The sequence below is a fragment of the Dendropsophus ebraccatus genome, chromosome 10 (assembly GCF_027789765.1).
Source record: "Dendropsophus ebraccatus isolate aDenEbr1 chromosome 10, aDenEbr1.pat, whole genome shotgun sequence".
Lineage (NCBI taxonomy): Eukaryota > Metazoa > Chordata > Amphibia > Anura > Hylidae > Dendropsophus > Dendropsophus ebraccatus.
Genome location: NC_091463.1, coordinates 105,145,370 through 105,164,543, shown reverse-complemented (window position 1 = coordinate 105,164,543; position 19,174 = coordinate 105,145,370). Strand labels below are relative to the sequence as shown.

The 19,174-nt window shown below is 45.8% G+C and overlaps 1 protein-coding gene across 5 annotated transcripts in view; it reads left to right on the top strand.

Moving 5' to 3' along the window:
• The window catches only part of DIAPH2 (diaphanous related formin 2), a 984,664-nt gene that overhangs the window by 66,533 nt on the left and 898,957 nt on the right, over positions 1-19,174 (top strand). For 4 of the 5 annotated variants that reach the window (XM_069985741.1, XM_069985739.1, XM_069985743.1 and 1 more), the window contains one exon: positions 6,463-6,483. The exons of the other annotated variant lie outside the window; for it this stretch is intronic. In XM_069985741.1, the coding sequence (XP_069841842.1) occupies positions 6,463-6,483 (21 nt within the window). The remainder of the gene's footprint in view (positions 1-6,462; positions 6,484-19,174) is intronic. 5 annotated transcript variants of the gene reach the window in all.

Sequence of the window (19,174 nt, the reverse complement as noted above, 5' to 3'; positions counted from 1 at the left end):
ACCCAACCAACCAACCATGGAAGAAATTATCCAACTGACTGACAACATAACCGACAAACAAAGAACCAACCGACCATAGAAGTATAATCCAACTAACTACATAATCAAAAACATAGAATACCAAAGAGCCAACCAACCATAAAAACAAATATCCAACTAACCAATTGACAAGTAAAGAACCAACCACATGAGCAGGTATCCATACAACCAATCACATAACTAAACAGGCAAATAACAAAGCATCCATAGACGCAAGTATCCAACCAACTGACAACATAACCCGAAAAACAGGGAACCAAAGAGCCAACCGACCATGAAAGAAATGATCCAACCAACTGACAACATAACCCGACACACAGGGAACCAACCAACCATAGAAGCAATTATCCAACCAGCTGACAACATAACCCGACACACAGGGAACCAACCGACCATAGAAGCAAATATCCAACCAGCTGACAACATAACCCAGCAAACAGGGAACCAACCGACCATGGAAGAAATGATCCAACCAACTGACAACATAACCCGACAGAAAGGGAACCAACCAACCATAGACGCAATGATCCAACCAACTGACAACATAACCCGACAGACAGGGAACCAACCAACCATAGACGCAATGATCCAACCAACTGACAACATAACCCGACAGACAGGGAACCAACCAACCATAGACGCAATGATCCAACCAACTGACAACATAAGCCGACACACAGGGAACCAAAGAGCCAACCGACCATAGACGCAATTATCTAACCAACCAACCAACCACACAACTAGTAAAATAGACAACTTAAGAACCAATCAACCATAGAAAGTATCCAAACAAACAACCAACAAAGCTGCTGCCAGTACCCTCTTCCTCACCCCCGAAGCTGATTCCCCCCCAGAACGATCAGGCAGTTGATATCCAACATGTCCGATCCTCCCCGTCATCATCGGTGTGTGGAGAGTTAGGAGCCCTGCATTCACATTAGATTTGGCTGGTTCCAACGACTTTGAAAGGTTTGTCTCAGCTGTTGTATGTATGGTCTGTGGCTCTATTGATGTTAGTGGGGGTAGCTCCTGATGCTATAGTCACACCGTACATTACTGTCAATTATACAGAATTCCTGACCATTCCAGGAGGCCGGGGCGTCAGGAGATCACCAGGAAGCCATCTTTTTTTTTATACACGGAAAATCACTTTAAGAAGCAGCTGAGCACATGACCCACTACTGGTAGGACGGGCTGTGCCCCTGGCATTGTTCTCTGGTGTCACCCTCAGCCTCCATTATTAAAAAGTTCCATATCCAGGAGAAAACTCAATCTCTCCATTCTGCGGAATCGTCTCCGGTGACCACAGGCAAAAAACCTGTTCCAGCTGATAAGAAAGAAGCGAAGAGCGAGAGCGGCAGCCGTCACCCTCCGCTGCCACTGAAGCTTTTATTAAGGCCTCACATTAATCCTCTATCTTCTTATTTATTTATTTACTTGCCTGTTTGTCGCCGGCAGCTCGGAAAGTGCCGACCCCCGGGGTGCCGCACAGTGCGCGGTTCTCTGCTCCTGTTTGGTCACCTACAGGCGAAGGATTAGTAATTCTGTGAAATGAAGACTCCTCGGCGGGTGAAGATAAAGCAGCGGGTGAATAGTAATGTTACCTCATCAACCTAATTGGCAGCTGCTCCAGCTCTGCTACATCCTGTGTTGTGCTGCATTGAGTAGACTCTATGTATAAACAAGGCATGGCACCTCCACACCCTGCTGGACCTGAGGCCTCATGTACCATGAGGAACCTTCTACAGCATGGCCTTACTGATATAGCAGTGCTCACTGTTCTGTGCAGTGCTGTGCTGTGCTCTCCTGTGCGTTTCTGTGCTGTGCGTTTGTGTTCTGCTGTGTTCTCCTGTGCTGTTCCGTGCTCTCCTGTGTTGTGCTCTGCTGTGCTCCCCTGTGCTGTGCTCTCCTGTGTTGTTATGCTGTGCTCTTCTTTGCTATGCTGTGCTATGCTGTTCTGTGCTGTGCTGTTCTGTGCTGTGCTCTCCTGTGTTTTTCTGTGTTGTGCTCTGCTATGCTCTGTGCTCTCCTGTGCTGTGTTTTTCTGTGCTCTGCTGTGCTCTTCTGTTCCGTACTCTGCTGTGTTCTGTGCTGTGCTCTCCTGTGTTGTGCTCTGCTGTGCTCCCCTGTGCTGTGCTCTCCTGTGCGTTTCTGTGCTGTGCGTTTGTGTTCTGCTGTGTTCTCCTGTGCTGTTCCGTGCTCTCCTGTGTTGTGCTCTGCTGTGCTCCCCTGTGCTGTGCTCTCCTGTGTTGTTATGCTGTGCTCTTCTTTGCTATGCTGTGCTCTTCTTTGCTATGCTGTGCTATGCTGTGCTATGCTGTTCTGTGCTGTTCTGTGCTGTGTTCTGCTCTCCTGTGCTGTGCTGTTCTGTGCTGTGCTCTCCTGTGTTTTTCTGTGTTGTGCTCTGCTATGCTCTGTGCTCTCCTGTGCTGTGTTTTTCTGTGCTCTGCTGTGCTCTTCTGTTCCGTACTCTGCTGTGTTCTGTGCTGTGCTCTCCTGTGTTCTTCTGTGTTGTGTTGTGCTCTGCTATGCTCTGTGCTCTCCTGTGCTGTGTTATTCTGTTCTCTTCTGTTCCGTACTCTGCTGTGTTCTGTGCTGTGCTCTCCTGTGCTGTGCTGTGCTCTGCTGGGTTCTGTGCTTTGCTCTCCTGTGTTGTGCTGCTCTATGCTCGGTGCTCTCCTGTGCTGTGCTCTCCTGTGCTGTGCTCTCCTGTGCTGGGCTCTCCTGTGCTGGGCTCTCCTGTGCTGGGCTGGGCTCTCCTGTGCTGGGCTCTCCTGTGCTGGGCTCTCCTGTGCTGGGCTCTCCTGTGCTGGGCTCTCCTGTGCTGTGCTCTCCTGTGCTGGGCTGTGCTCTCCTGTGCTGGGCTCTCCTGTGCTGTGCTCTCCTGTGCTGTGCTCTCCTGTGCTGGGCTCTCCTGTGCTGGGCTCTCCTGTGCTGGGCTCTCCTGTGCTGGGCTCTCCTGTGCTGTGCTGGGCTCTCCTGTGCTGGGCTCTCCTGTGCTGGGCTCTCCTGTGCTGGGCTCTCCTGTGCTGTGCTGGGCTCTCCTGTGCTGGGCTCTCCTGTGCTGGGCTGGGCTCTCCTGTGCTGTGCTGGGCTCTCCTGTGCTGTGCTGGGCTCTCCTGTGCTGTGCTGGGCTCTCCTGTGCTGTGCTGGGCTCTCCTGTGCTGTGCTGTGCTCTCCTGTGCTGTGCTGTGCTCTGCTGGGTTCTGTGCTTTGCTCTCCTGTGTTGTGCTGCTCTATGCTCGGTGCTCTCCTGTGCTGTGCTCTCCTGTGCTGTGCTCTCCTGTGCTGGGCTCTCCTGTGCTGGGCTCTCCTGTGCTGGGCTGGGCTCTCCTGTGCTGGGCTCTCCTGTGCTGGGCTCTCCTGTGCTGGGCTCTCCTGTGCTGGGCTCTCCTGTGCTGTGCTCTCCTGTGCTGTGCTCTCCTGTGCTGGGCTGTGCTCTCCTGTGCTGGGCTCTCCTGTGCTGGGCTCTCCTGTGCTGTGCTCTCCTGTGCTGGGCTCTCCTGTGCTGGGCTCTCCTGTGCTGGGCTCTCCTGTGCTGTGCTGGGCTCTCCTGTGCTGGGCTCTCCTGTGCTGGGCTCTCCTGTGCTGGGCTCTCCTGTGCTGTGCTGTGCTCTCCTGTGCTGGGCTCTCCTGTGCTGTGCTGGGCTCTCCTGTGCTGGGCTCTCCTGTGCTGGGCTGGGCTCTCCTGTGCTGGGCTCTCCTGTGCTGGGCTCTCCTGTGCTGTGCTGGGCTCTCCTGTGCTGTGCTGGGCTCTCCTGTGCTGTGCTGGGCTCTCCTGTGCTGTGCTGGGCTCTCCTGTGCTGTGCTGGGCTCTCCTGTGCTGTGCTGGGCTCTCCTGTGCTGTGCTGGGCTCTCCTGTGCTGTGCTGGGCTCTCCTGTGCTGGGCTCTCCTGTGCTGGGCTCTCCTGTGCTGGGCTCTCCTGTGCTGGGCTCTCCTGTGCTGGGCTCTCCTGTGCTGTGCTGGGCTCTCCTGTGCTGGGCTCTCCTGTGCTGGGCTCTCCTGTGCTGGGCTCTCCTGTGCTGTGCTGGGCTCTCCTGTGCTGTGCTGGGCTCTCCTGTGCTGTGCTGGGCTCTCCTGTGCTGGGCTCTCCTGTGCTGGGCTCTCCTGTGCTGGGCTCTCCTGTGCTGGGCTCTCCTGTGCTGGGCTCTCCTGTGCTGGGCTCTCCTGTGCTGGGCTCTCCTGTGCTGGGCTCTCCTGTGCTGGGCTCTCCTGTGCTGTGCTGGGCTCTCTTGTGCTGGGCTCTCTTGTGCTGGGCTCTCCTGTGCTGGGCTCTCCTGTGCTGTGCTGGGCTCTCCTGTGCTGGGCTCTCCTGTGCTGTGCTGGGCTCTCCTGTGCTGTGCTCTCCTGTGCTGTGCTCTCCTGTGCTGTGCTCTCCTGTGCTGTGCTCTCCTGTGCTGTGCTCTCCTGTGCTGGGCTCTCCTGTGCTGGGCTCTCCTGTGCTGGGCTGGGCTCTCCTGTGCTGGGCTCTCCTGTGCTGGGCTCTCCTGTGCTGTGCTGGGCTCTCCTGTGCTGGGCTGGGCTCTCCTGTGCTGGGCTGGGCTCTCCTGTGCTGGGCTGGGCTCTCCTGTGCTGGGCTCTCCTGTGCTGGGCTCTCCTGTGCTGGGCTCTCCTGTGCTGGGCTCTCCTGTGCTGGGCTCTCCTGTGCTGTGCTGGGCTCTCCTGTGCTGTGCTGGGCTCTCCTGTGCTGTGCTGGGCTCTCCTGTGCTGGGCTCTCCTGTGCTGTGCTGGGCTCTCCTGTGCTGGGCTCTCCTGTGCTGGGCTCTCCTGTTGCCCCTATTACCCAGCTGACATCCCTCGTCTCTTATGAGGTAACATGGGGGGGGGGGTCTCCTATATACTCCTGTATGAGGTAACATGGGGGGTCTCCTGTATACTCCTATAAGAGGTAACATGGGGGGTCTCCTATATACTCCTGTATGAGGTAACATTTGGGGGTCTTCTGTATACTCCTGTATGAGGTAACATGGGGGTGTTCTGTATACTCCTGTATGAGGTAACATGGGGGTCTTCTGTATACTCCTGTATGAGGTAACATGGGGGGTCTCCTATATACTCCTGTATGAGGTAACATGGGGGGGGGGGGTCTCCTATATACTCCTGTATGAGGTAACATGGGGGGTCTCCTGTATACTCCTATAAGAGGTAACATGGGGGGTCTCCTATATACTCCTGTATGAGGTAACATGTGGGGGTCTTCTGTATACTCCTGTATGAGGTAACATGGGGGTGTTCTGTATACTCCTGTATGAGGTAACATGGGGGTCTTCTGTATACTCCTGTATGAGGTAACATGGGGGTCTTCTGTATACTCCTGTATGAGGTAACATGTGGGGGTCTTCTGTATACTCCTGTATGAGGTAACATGGGGGTCTCCTGTGTACTCCTGTATGAGGTAACATGGGGGGTCTTTTGTATACTCCTATATGAGGTTACATGGGGGGGGGTATCCTGTATACTCGTATATGAGGTAACATGGTGGGGGGGGGTCTCCTGTATACTCGTATATGAGGTAACATGGGGGGGGGGTCTCCTGTGTACTCCTGTATGAGGTAACATGGGGGGTCTTTTGTATACTCCTATATGAGGTTACATGGGGGGGGTATCCTGTATACTCGTATATGAGGTAACATGGTGGGGGGGGGTCTCCTGTATACTCGTATATGAGGTAACATGGGGGGGGGTCTCCTGTGTACTCCTGTATGAGGTAACATGGGGGGTCTTTTGTATACTCCTATATGAGGTTACATGGGGGGGGTATCCTGTATACTCGTATATGAGGTAACATGGTGGGGGGGGGTCTCCTGTATACTCGTATATGAGGTAACATGGGGGGGGTCTCCTGTGTACTCCTGTATGAGGTAACTTGGGGGGGGGTCTCCTGTATACTCCTGTATGTTGTAACATTGGGGTCTCCTCCCCCCTCCCCCCCACAGTTGTTGTCCGCAGCTATCAGCCACTCCCCCCCCCCCCTAAGCTGTTGTCTGCAGGTATCAGCCACTACCCCCCCCCCCCCCCAAGCTGTTGTCCGCAGGTATCAGCCACTCCCCTGTCAGTGACGGCTCAGGTGGGCGCTCCTTATACTGCATGTTCTCCATCTTGACTGCGTGTTTGGCGGTGGAGTAATGCGGCCTGGGATTGCGGTGTTAATTTATCATGTAGTGTGCAGTAAATATGAGGTGAGGCTGCGTTCACATTGTCATCCTGTGTCCGTTGTGCAATACCATTATTATTAGTGACCGGGGGGGGGGTTCTGTAAATATCAGTCAGTCTGTTATTATCGGTGATTATGGACACCGGCCGGAAGGGACGGACACAGATATGGCGGTGTGTGAGCGCAGTCTTACGTCCAGACGTCCGTCTGCCGGAATGAGCCACTAACTGTGCTGTGTTTTCTCTCTCTGATCCCTCTGTGCATGCAGATAACCGGGAGCAAAGCCGCGGTGAGTACCCCCATCTCCTCTACTCTATGCTGTGTATTACCCATCTCATCCTATAGGGGGGCCAGGCCAGGATGCTCCGTCCTTGGTTGTCCAGTCTGGGATGGTCCGTCCTTGGGTGTCCAGTCTGGGATGGTCCGTCCTTGGGTGTCCAGTCTGGGATGGTCCGTCCTTGGGTGTCCAGTGTGGGATGGTCCGTCCTTGGGTGTCCAGTGTGGGATGGTCCGTCCTTGGGTGTCCAGTCTGGGATGCTCCGCCCATGGGTGTCCAGTCAGGGATGCTCCATGCTTGGGTGTCCAGTCTGGGATGGTCCGTCCTTGGGTGTCCAGTCGGAGATGGTCCATCCTTGGGTGTCCAGTCTGGGATGCTGTGTCCTTGGGTGTCCAGTCTGGGATGCTCCATCCTTGGGTGTCCAGTCTGGGATGCTCCGCCCATGGGTGTCCAGTCTGGGATGCTCCATGCTTGGGTGTCCAGTCTGGGATGGTCCGTCCTTGGGTGTCCAGTCTGGGATGCTCCATCCTTGGGTGTCCAGTCTGGGATGCTCCATGCTTGGGTGTCCAGTCTGGGATGACTCGTCCTTGAGTGTCCAGTCGGAGATGGTCCATCCTTGGGGTGTCCAGTTGGGGATGGTCTATTGCTGAATGTCCAGTCTGGGATGATCCGTTCCTGACAGCTGTTGTCTGCAGGTATTAGCCACTCAGTCTGCGATGGTCCGTCGTTGGATGTCCAGTCTGGGATGGTCCAACAGTATACCGCCATACTTGGCTTATGTAATAGTGATGGATTACTAGTGTATACTGCCATACTGTGCTTATATAATAGTGATTACTAGTGTATACTGCCATACTGTACTTATATAATAGTGATGGATTACTAGTGTATACTGCCATACTGTGCTTATATAATAGTGATTACTAGTGTATACTGCCATACTGTGCTTATATAATAGTGATACATTACTAGTGTATACTGCCATACTGTGCTTATATAATAGTGATGCATTACTTGTGTATACTGCCATACTGTTCTTATATAATAGTGATTACTAGTGTATACTGCCATACTGTGCTTATATAATAGTGATACATTACTTGTGTATACTGCCATACTGTGCTTATATAATAGTGATACATTACTAGTGTATACTGCCATACTGTTCTTATATAATAGTGATACATTACTAGTGTATACTGCCATACTGTTCTTATATAATAGTGATTACTAGTGTATACTGCCATACTGTACTTATATAATAGTGATTACTAGTGTATACTGCCATACTGTGCTTATATAATAGTGATGGATTACTAGTGTATACTGCCATACTGTGCTTATATAATAGTGATGGATTACTAGTGTATACTGCCATACTGTGCTTATATAATAGTGATTACTAGTGTATACTGCCATACTGTGCTTATATAATAGTGATTACTAGTGTATACTGCCATACTGTGCTTATATAATAGTGATTACTAGTGTATACTGCCATACTGTGCTTATATAATAGTGATTACTAGTGTATACTGCCATACTGTGCTTATATAATAGTGATTACTAGTGTATACTGCCATACTGTGCTTATATAATAGTGATTACTAGTGTATACTGCCATACTGTGCTTATATAATAGTGATTACTAGTGTATACTGCCATACTGTACTTATATAATAGTGATTACTAGTGTATACTGCCATACTTATAATTACTAGTGTATGCGGTGTATACCTATATAAGCACTGTATTGCAGTATCCTTCTAAATATAACAATGGCCTAAACTGACTAACAATCTCAACATACATTACTCACATAGTACTGCCATATAGTACCTGCATATAATCTAGTAGTGGCATAGAATACCCACATAGTACTGCCATATAGTGCCGCATATAATCTAGTAGTGGCATAGAATACCCACATGGTACTGCCATATAGTGCCCGCATATAATCTAGTAGTGGCATAGAATACCCACATAGTACTGCCATATAGTGCTGCATATAATATAGTAGTGGCATACAATACCCACATAGTACTGCCATATAGTGCCCACATATAATCTAGTAGTCGCATACAATACCCACACAGTACTGCCATATAGTGCCCACATATAATCTAGTAGTGGCATACAATACCCACACAGTACTGCCATATAGTGCCCACATATAATATAGTAGTGGCATACAATACCCACATAGTACTGCCATATAGTGCCGCATATATTCTAGTAGTGGCATAGAATACCCACATGGTACTGCCATATAGTGCCCGCATATAATATAGTAGTGGCATAGAATACCCACATAGTACTGCCATATAGTGCCGCATATAATCTAGTAGTGGCATACAATACCCACATAGTACTGCCATATAGTGCTGCATATAATCTAGTAGTGGCATACTATAACCACATAGTACTGCCATATAGTACCCGCATAGAATATAGTAGTGGCATACAATACCCACATAGTATTGCCATATAGTGCCGCATATAATATAGTAGTGGCATAGAATACCCACATGGTACTGCCATATAGTGCCGCATATAATATAGTAGTGGTATACAATACCCACATAGTACTGCCATATAGTGCCCACATATAATATAGTAGTGGCATACAATACCCACATAGTACTGCCATATAGTGCCGCATATAATATAGTAGTGGCATACAATAAGGGTGGAACAGCAGGTAACATGTCACCTCTTCCTACATGGAGCTGCAGCATATGGCTCCCTCTAGAGGAAATACAGAGTAACTACTGCTACATGGATCGTCCTGAGAGATGAGGAGGAGGATTGTGTTTATTCCATCAGATGTAGTAGTGTGTGTGTGTGTGTGTATATATATATATATATATATATATATATATATATATATATATATATATATATAGCACATAGAGGAGGACCTGGTGTGTGTGTGTGTGTGTGTGTGTATGTGTGTATATATATATATATATATATATATATATATATATATATACACAGCACATAGAGGAGGACCTGGTGTGTGTGTGTGTGTATATATATATATATATATATATATATATATATATATATATGTGTATGTGTATATATATATATATATATATATATATATATATATATAGCACATAGAGGAGGACCTGGTGTGTGTATATATATATATATATATATAGCACATAGAGGAGGACCTGGTGTGTGTGTATATATATATATAGCACATAGAGGAGGACCTGGTGTGTGTGTATATATATAGATATAGCACATAGAGGAGGACCTGGTGTGTATATATATATATATATATATATATATATATATATATATATATATATATACATATATATATATATATATATATATATATATATATATATATATATATAGCACATAGAGGAGGACCTGGTGTGTGTGTGTATATATATATATACAGCACATAGAGGAGGACCTGGTGTGTATATATATATATATATATATATATATATATATATATATATATATATATATATATACATATATATATATATATATATATATATATATATATATATATATATATACATATAGCACATAGAGGAGGACCTGGTGTGTGTGTGTATATATATATAGCACATAGAGGAGGACCTGGTGTGTGTATATATATATATAGCACATAGAGGAGGACCTGGTGTGTGTGTATATATATATATACACACACTTCTTCACCCCCGCACGTTGTGAAATGAATAGAAAATAGAGACAAGACACTGACAAGGTTAGAAATACTGATTTGTATGTGAAATAACATTGTTCTTCCATCACACTTTGCTTCCGTCCCAGAATCCTCCTCTTGCACCAATTCCAGCATTGCACACCTTTGGCATTCTAGCTATTAATCTGTTGGGGTAAGCTGGAGAAATTGCCCCCCACGCTTCTAGAAGCAGCTCCCACAAGTTGGATTGGTTGGATGGGCACTTCTGGCGTACCATACGGTCCAGCTGCTCCCACAATGGGGTGGTGATCTGGTGACTGCGCTGGCCACTCCATTACCTATGATAGAATACCAGCTGCTGCTTCTGCTGGAAATAGTTCTTGCACAATTTGGAGGTGTTTAGGGTCATTGTCCTGTTGTAGGATGAAATTGGCTCCAACCAAGCGCTGCCCACTGGGTATGGCATGGCGGTGCAGAGTGATGGCCTTCCTTATTCACAATCCCTTTTACCCTGTACAAATCTCCCACCTTACCAGCACCAACCCCAGACCATCACATGACCTCCACCATGTATAACAGATGGCGTCAGGCATTCTTCCAGCATCTTCTCATTTCTTCTGCGTCTCACAAACCTTCTTCTTTGTCATCCAAACACCTCAAACTTGGATTCATCCGTCCACAACACTTTTTTCCAGTCTTCCTCTGCCCAATCTCTGTGTTCTTTTGCCCATCTTAATCTTTTTCTTTTATTGGCCAGTCTCAGATATGGCTTTTTCTTTGCCACTCTGCCCTGAAGCCCAAAATCCGGCAGCCGCCTCTTCCCTGTAGATGGTGACACTGGTGTTTTGCGGGTCCTATGTAATGAAGATGCCAGTTGGGGACCTGTGAGGCGTCTGTTTCCCAAACTAGAGACTCTAATGTGCTTATCTTCTTGCTTAGTTGTGCAACGCGGCCTCCCACTTCTTTTTCTACTCTGGTTAGAGCCTGTTTGTGCTGTCCTCTGAAGGGAGTAGTACACACCGTTGTAGGAAATCTTCAATTTCTTAGCAATTTCTGGCATGGAATAGCCTTCATTTCTAAGAACAAGAATAGACTGTCGAGTTTCAGATGAAAGTTCTCTTTTTCTGGCCATTTTGGGCGTTTAATTGACCCCACAAATGTGATGCTCCAGAAACACAAGCTGCTCAAAGGAAGGTCAGTTTTGTAGCTTCTGTAACCAGCTAGACTGTTTTCAGATGTGTGATTATGATTGCACAAGGGTTTTCTAATCATCAATTATCCTTCTGAGCCAATGAGCAAACACCTTGTACCATTAGAAGACTGGAGTGATAGTTGCAGGAAATGGGCCTCTATACACCTATGTAGATATTGCACCAAACACCAGACATTTGCAGCTAGAATAGTCACTTACCACATTAGCAATGTATAGAGGGGATTGGTTGTAAGTTAGGACTAGTTTAACCCCTTAGTGTCCGCCGATACGGCTTTTTACGGCGGTCACTAAGGGTCCTTATTCTGCTGCCATCAGCTTTTTACGGTGATGGCAGAGAATAAGATAGCAGTGCGGGGACGACCCCCCCCCCCCATCCCCGAACCCCCCCCCATACCGACGATCGCCGCTATTAACATTATAGCGGCAGCCGTCGGTAAAGGGGATTACCGGTGCTGCCGCCGCCTTTCATCTGATGAAATAGGTGTCCCCCAGACCTCAGATCAGCCCCCCCCTAGTAGGGTGATCACTAACCCCCCTCCCCCGGCGGCCATCATTTCCAAGATGGCCGCCGCCATCGCTGTGAACAGACTAATGTCTGTTCACAGCGATGGAAAAGTTAAAATGAATGAAAGCCCCATGCTCTCCGCCACCTGTGGGGTCCCGGTACAAGTGATCAGCGGTATATACTATATACCGCTGATCGCTTGTGCCACGTGCATCCCGGCACTTTTTATCCCCTGTCACCATGAATGATTGGTGACAGGGGATTAAAAGTGATGTGTCCTGTCCCCCAAGTCGCCCCCCACCCCCCCAGTCACCCCCCCATATACTCACCTGATCCTGGAGCTCCTTCCTCCTCGGCGTCCTGGCTGGTTATGTAGTGCGCATGCGCTCCACAACCAGCCAACTCTGAAAATTTAAAGTGGTCTCTGTCACTGAACTATGACTATTGTGATAGAAAATATCCCAGTAATCATAGTAATACAGTGAAAATGAATGTGGAATGTACAAAAAGTGACAAACACACAAAGAAACAAAACACACACTTTTTATTATAGTAATAATTGCAGTTTACTCCCAAATTACCCCTAACCCCCCCAGATTGCCCGTAACCACCGTGCGTTGCCCGAAACCACCCTAAATTGCCAGTGACCCCCTCCAGATTGCCCGTAGCCCCTCCAAATTACATGTACCCACCCCAGATTACCTATAAGCACTTCAGTTTATTAGTAACAATCCGCACGTCGCTCTCTGACCACCGCACGTCGCTCTCTGACCACCGCACGTCGCCTCTGACCACCTCAGGTTGCCTCTGACCACCGCACGTCGCCTCTGACCACCGCACGTCGCCTCTGACCACCACAGGTTGCCTCTGACCACCCCAAATTGCCAATGACCCCCCTCCAGATTGCGGTAACCATGCCAGATTACAGGTACCCACCCGAGATTACCTATAAGCACTTCAGTTTATTTGTAACCACCCCAGATTGTCTGTAAGCACTGCAGGTTGCCCATAACCACCACACTTTGCCCATAACCACCCCAGATTACCTGTAACCACCCCAGGTTGCCTGTGACCACCCCATGTTGCCCGTAATCACCCCACATTACCTGTAATCTCATTTTTTTTATTTTATTTTAGTAACTGCGCTATTCTAATAACCATTACTAGCTGCGGTTTTGTTCCAGTAAATTGGCGCTCCTTCCCTTCTGAGCCTTGCTGTGTGCCCACACAGGGGTTTATGCCCACATATGGGGTACCGTTTTATTTAGAAGAACCTGCGTTACAGATTTTGGGGTACGTTTTCTCTCCTGTTCCTCGTCAAATTGAGAAATTTCAAACTAAACCAACATATTTTTACTGGCCAATTTTGAATACTTTCCTCTAATACCTGTGGGGTAAAAATGGTCACCACACCCCAAGATGAATTCTTTGAGGGGTGCACTTTCCAAAATGGGGTGACTTATTGGGAGATTTTACTCTGCGGACACTACAGGGGCGCTGCAAACGGACCTGGCACTCAGAAACTTCTTCAGAAAAATCTGCACTGAAAATGCTAATTGGCGCTCCTTCCCTTCTGAGCCCGGCTGTGTGCCCATACAGTGGTTTATGCCCACATATGGGGTACCGTTCTACTCAGGAGAACCTGCGTTACAAATGCTTTTTCTCTCATGATCCTTTTGAAAATGAGAAACTTTAATCTAAACATATATATTATTGGAAAATTTAAATTTTCCATTGTTTTACTGCCTAATTGTGAATACTTTCCTCCAGCCCCTGTAGGGTTAAAATGCTCATTATACCCCTATACTAATTCTTTAAGGTGTCTAGTCTCAGAATGGCTCGCATACGTTACAGCATCACTGAGCTATAAGAGCATAAAGTGAGACAGGTCAGATTTTGAAAAATGAGCCTGGTCATTAAGGCCCAAACAGGCCCGGTCCCTAAGGGGTTAAAGCTATCTTCATTGAGAAGTACAGCGCTTTTCCTTCAAAAATAAGGACATTTCAATGTGGCAGGGGGCAGATCTCTCAGGGCAGGGGGCAGATCTCTCAGGGCAGGGGGCAGATCTCTCAGGGCAGGGGGCAGATCTCTCAGGGCAGGGGGCTGATCCCTCAGGGCAGGGGGCTGATCCCTCAGGGCAGGGGGCTGATCCCTCAGGGCAGGGGGCTGATCCCTCAGGGCAGGGGGCTGATCCCTCAGGGCAGGGGGCTGATCCCTCAGGGCAGGGGGCTGATCCCTCAGGGCAGGGGGCTGATCTCTCAAGGCAGGGGGCAGATCCCTCAGTCCAGGGGGGGCAGATCCCTCAGTCCAGGGGGGGCAGATCCCTCAGTCCAGGGGGGGCAGATCCCTCAGTCCAGGGGGGGCAGATCCCTCAGTCCAGGGGGGGCAGATCCCTCAGTCCAGGGGGGGCAGATCCCTCAGTCCAGGGGGGGCAGATCCCTCAGTCCAGGGGGGGCAGATCCCTCAGTCCAGGGGGGGCAGATCCCTCAGTCCAGGGGGGGCAGATCCCTCAGTCCAGGGGGGCAGATTCCTCAAGGCAGGGGGCAGATCCCTCAGTCCAGGGGGGCAGATCCCTCAGTCCAGGGGGGGCAGATCCTTCAGTCCAGGGGGGCAGATCCTTCAGTCCAGGGGGGCAGATCCTTCAGTCCAGGGGGGCAGATCTCTCAGGGCAAGGGGCTGATCTCTCAGGGCAGGGGGCTGATCTCTCAGGGCAGGGGGCTGATCCCTCAGGGCAAGGGGCTGATCTCTCAGGGCAAGGGGCTGATCTCTCAGGGCAGGGGGCTGATCCCTCAGGGCAGGGGGGCAGATGCCTCGGGGCAGGGGGCTGTATCTGTGTTACCCGACTATGTATCCCCCACACATGTACGGTGGACAGGTATAAGCAGAGCTCTTCCTCTATCCCAGTGACCACCAGCAGGGGGAGACAGACACTGGCCTATAGCCGCCATCCTCTCCTCTCTCCTGTGTGATGGATTATTTTCCTCCTTTGATCAGTTACATATTTATAGATTTCTCCAGGAGGTTGTGTACGAGGTGATCCCCCGATCCTACATGTAATAGGGGTCACAGGGTCCTCAGAGACGGAGCTATTGTATGTGTGTTATACTGTATATAGTGTATGTGTGATGTTATACTGTGTATATATAGTGTGTGTGTGATGTTATACTGTATATAGTGTATGTGTTATATTATGCTGTATAGTGTATGTATGATGTTGTACTGTATATAGTGTATTTGTGATGTTATACTGTATATAGTGTACGTGTTATATTATGCTGTATAAATAGTGTATGTGTGATGTTATACTGTATATATAGTGTATGTATGATATACTGTATATATAGTGTATGTATGATATACTGTATATATATTGTATGTATGATGTTATACTGTATGTATGATATACTGTATATATAATGTATGTATATATGATATACTGTATATATACTGTGTATGTATGATATACTGTATATATAGTGTGTATGTATGATATACTGTATGTATGATGTTATACTGTATATATAGTGTGTATGTATGATATACTGTGTATATATAGTGTATGTATGATATACTGTATATATAGTATATGTATGATGTTATACTGTATATTTAGTATGTATGATATACTGTATATATAGTATAACTGAGTGTGAGTGCAGGCACATTATAGCAGCAGTGTGTATAGCTGAGTGTAAGTGTAGGCACATTATAGCAGCAGTGTGTATAGCTGAGTGTAAGTGTAGGCACATTATAGCAGCAGTGTGTATAGCTGAGTGTAAGTGTAGGCACATTATAGCAGGAATAGAGAGGATGGGAAGGGCTGACAGACTACAGGAAGGAATGAGCAGGGTATAGGGTGAGCACAGTATAGCAGCACTCTCTGTCCGGGGAGAGAGGGGTTACAGCTATGATGAGATTACCCCCACAGTCCTGTCCTCTGATGTAAGCCCCAGCCTGAAGTGGATCTGCTAAGATGGAAGATGAGGGAGACTTCCTGGGTCAGAGTACAGGGCTGTAGACCATGCAGGCCATGCCCCTCCCCCACTCCCCCTCCCACCCAGTACAGGGAGCTCTTACACCAAAGCAATGCTCTTACACCAAGTTACTCATAAACCAAGGTACCAGTGTATGTATATTATACACATATACACACTATACGCACTATACACATATACACATTATACGCAGTATACACACTATATTCATTATACACATATACACACTATACGCACTATACACATATACACATTATACGCAGTATACACACTATATTCATTATACACATATACGCAGTATACACACTATACACATTATACACATATACGCAGTATACACATTATACGCATTATACACATATACGCAGTATACACATATACGCAGTATACACATTATACGCATTATACACATATACGCAGTATACACATTATACGCATTATACACATATACGCAGTATACACACTATACGCATTATACGCATTATACACATATAAGCAGTATACACATATAAGCAGTATACACACTATACACATTATACGCACTATACACGCTATACACACTATACGCACTATACACATATACGCACTATACACATATACGCACTATACACATATACGCACTATACACATTTTACACATATACGCACTATACACATTATACACATTATACACATATACACTTTATACACATATACGCACTATACACATATACACATTATACGCAGTATACGCAGTATACGCATTATACGCACTATACACATATACGCACTATACACATATACGCATTATACGCAGTATACACACTATACACGCTATACACACTATACGCATTATACACATATACGCAGTATACACATATACGCAGTATACACACTATACACATTATACGCATTATACACATATACGCAGTATACACATTATACGCATTATACACATATACGCAGTATACACATACGCAGTATACACACTATACACATTATACGCATTATACACATATACGCAGTATACACATTATACGCATTATACACATATACGCAGTATACACACTATACGCATTATACGCATTATACACATATACGCAGTATACACACTATACGCATTATACGCACTATACACATATACTCAGTATACACATATACGCAGTATACACACTATACACATATACATTATACGCAGTATACACACTATATGCATTATACGCACTATACACATATACTCAGTATACACATATACGCAGTATACACACTATACACATATACATTATACGCAGTATACACACTATATGCATTATACGCACTATACACATATACTCAGTATACACATATACGCAGTATACACACTATACACATATACACATTATACGCAGTATACACACTATACACATTATACGCATTATACACATATACGCAGTATACACATTATACGCATTATACACATATACGCAGTATACACACTATACGCATTATACGCACTATACACATATACTCAGTATACACATATACGCAGTATACACACTATACACATATACATTATACGCAGTATACACACTATATGCATTATACGCACTATACACATATACTCAGTATACACATATACGCAGTATACACACTATACACATATACATTATACGCAGTATACACACTATATGCATTATACGCACTATACACATATACTCAGTATACACATATACGCAGTATACACACTATACACATATACACATTATACGCAGTATACACACTATACACATTATACGCATTATACACATATACGCAGTATACACATTATACGCATTATACACATATACGCAGTATACACACTATACGCATTATACGCACTATACACATATACTCAGTATACACATATACGCAGTATACACACTATACACATATACATTATACGCAGTATACACACTATACGCATTATACGCACTATACACATATACTCAGTATACACATATACGCAGTATACACACTATACACATATACATTATACGCAGTATACACACTATATGCATTATACGCACTATACACATATACTCAGTATACACATATACGCAGTATACACACTATACACATATACACATTATACGCAGTATACACACTATACACATTATACGCACTATACACATATACGCAGTATACACATTATACATGAGCTATAGCAGGTCAGGCAGGGGGGAAATGTCGCACATTGCTGAATTCGGTCAGAATCGGGTGGCGGAGGAGGCTGTAATAAGACACACACCGGCCATAATCAGCTCCGCATCAGAAAACTATTTATTGGTGGATAATGATATAGTAAATGAGAAAAACAAATCCAAAACTTACAGAATAGGAAAAAGATGGAACATCAAAAAGGATCTCAGAAAAACCATCACAAAATGCCACCAAAAGTGTCTGATCCCAGCTGGTAAGAGAGCATGTGTGTGTGATGTTATACTGTATATATAGTGTATGTATGATGTTACACTATATATACACAGTATAACATCATACATACACTATATATACAGTATAACATCATACATACACTATATATACAGTATATCATACATACACTATATATACAGTATATCATACATACACTATATATACAGTATATCATACATACACTATATATACAGTATATCATACATACACACTATATATACAGTATATCATACATACACACTATATATACAGTATATCATACATACACTATATATACAGTATATCATACATACACAGTATATATACAGTATAACATCATACATACACAGTATATATACAGTATAACATCATACATACACTATATATACAGTATATCATACATACACTATATATACAGTATAACATCATACATACACTATATATACAGTATAACATCATACATACACTATATATACAGTATAACATCATACATACACTATATATACAGTATATCATACATACACACTATATATACAGTATATCATACATACACTATATATATACAGTATAACATCACACATACACTATACCAGTGATTTTCAACCTTTTTTTGAGCCGCGGCACACTTTTTATACTTAAAAAATCTCGGGGCACACCACCAACCAAAATGGCACAAAATGACACTAAAACAGTACATATTATACATATAGTTAATAATATAGATTCTAAATGCATTTATACTCACTCAGTGTGAAACCTGGGCCTGTTTTCTTCTCCCCCCTGTGCTTCTCCCCACCATACTTCTCCCCCCTGTGCTTCTCTCCTGTGCTTCTCTCCACCATACTTCTCCCCCCTGCTTCTCTCCTGTGCTTCTCCCCCCCCCCCTGCTTCTCTCCTTTG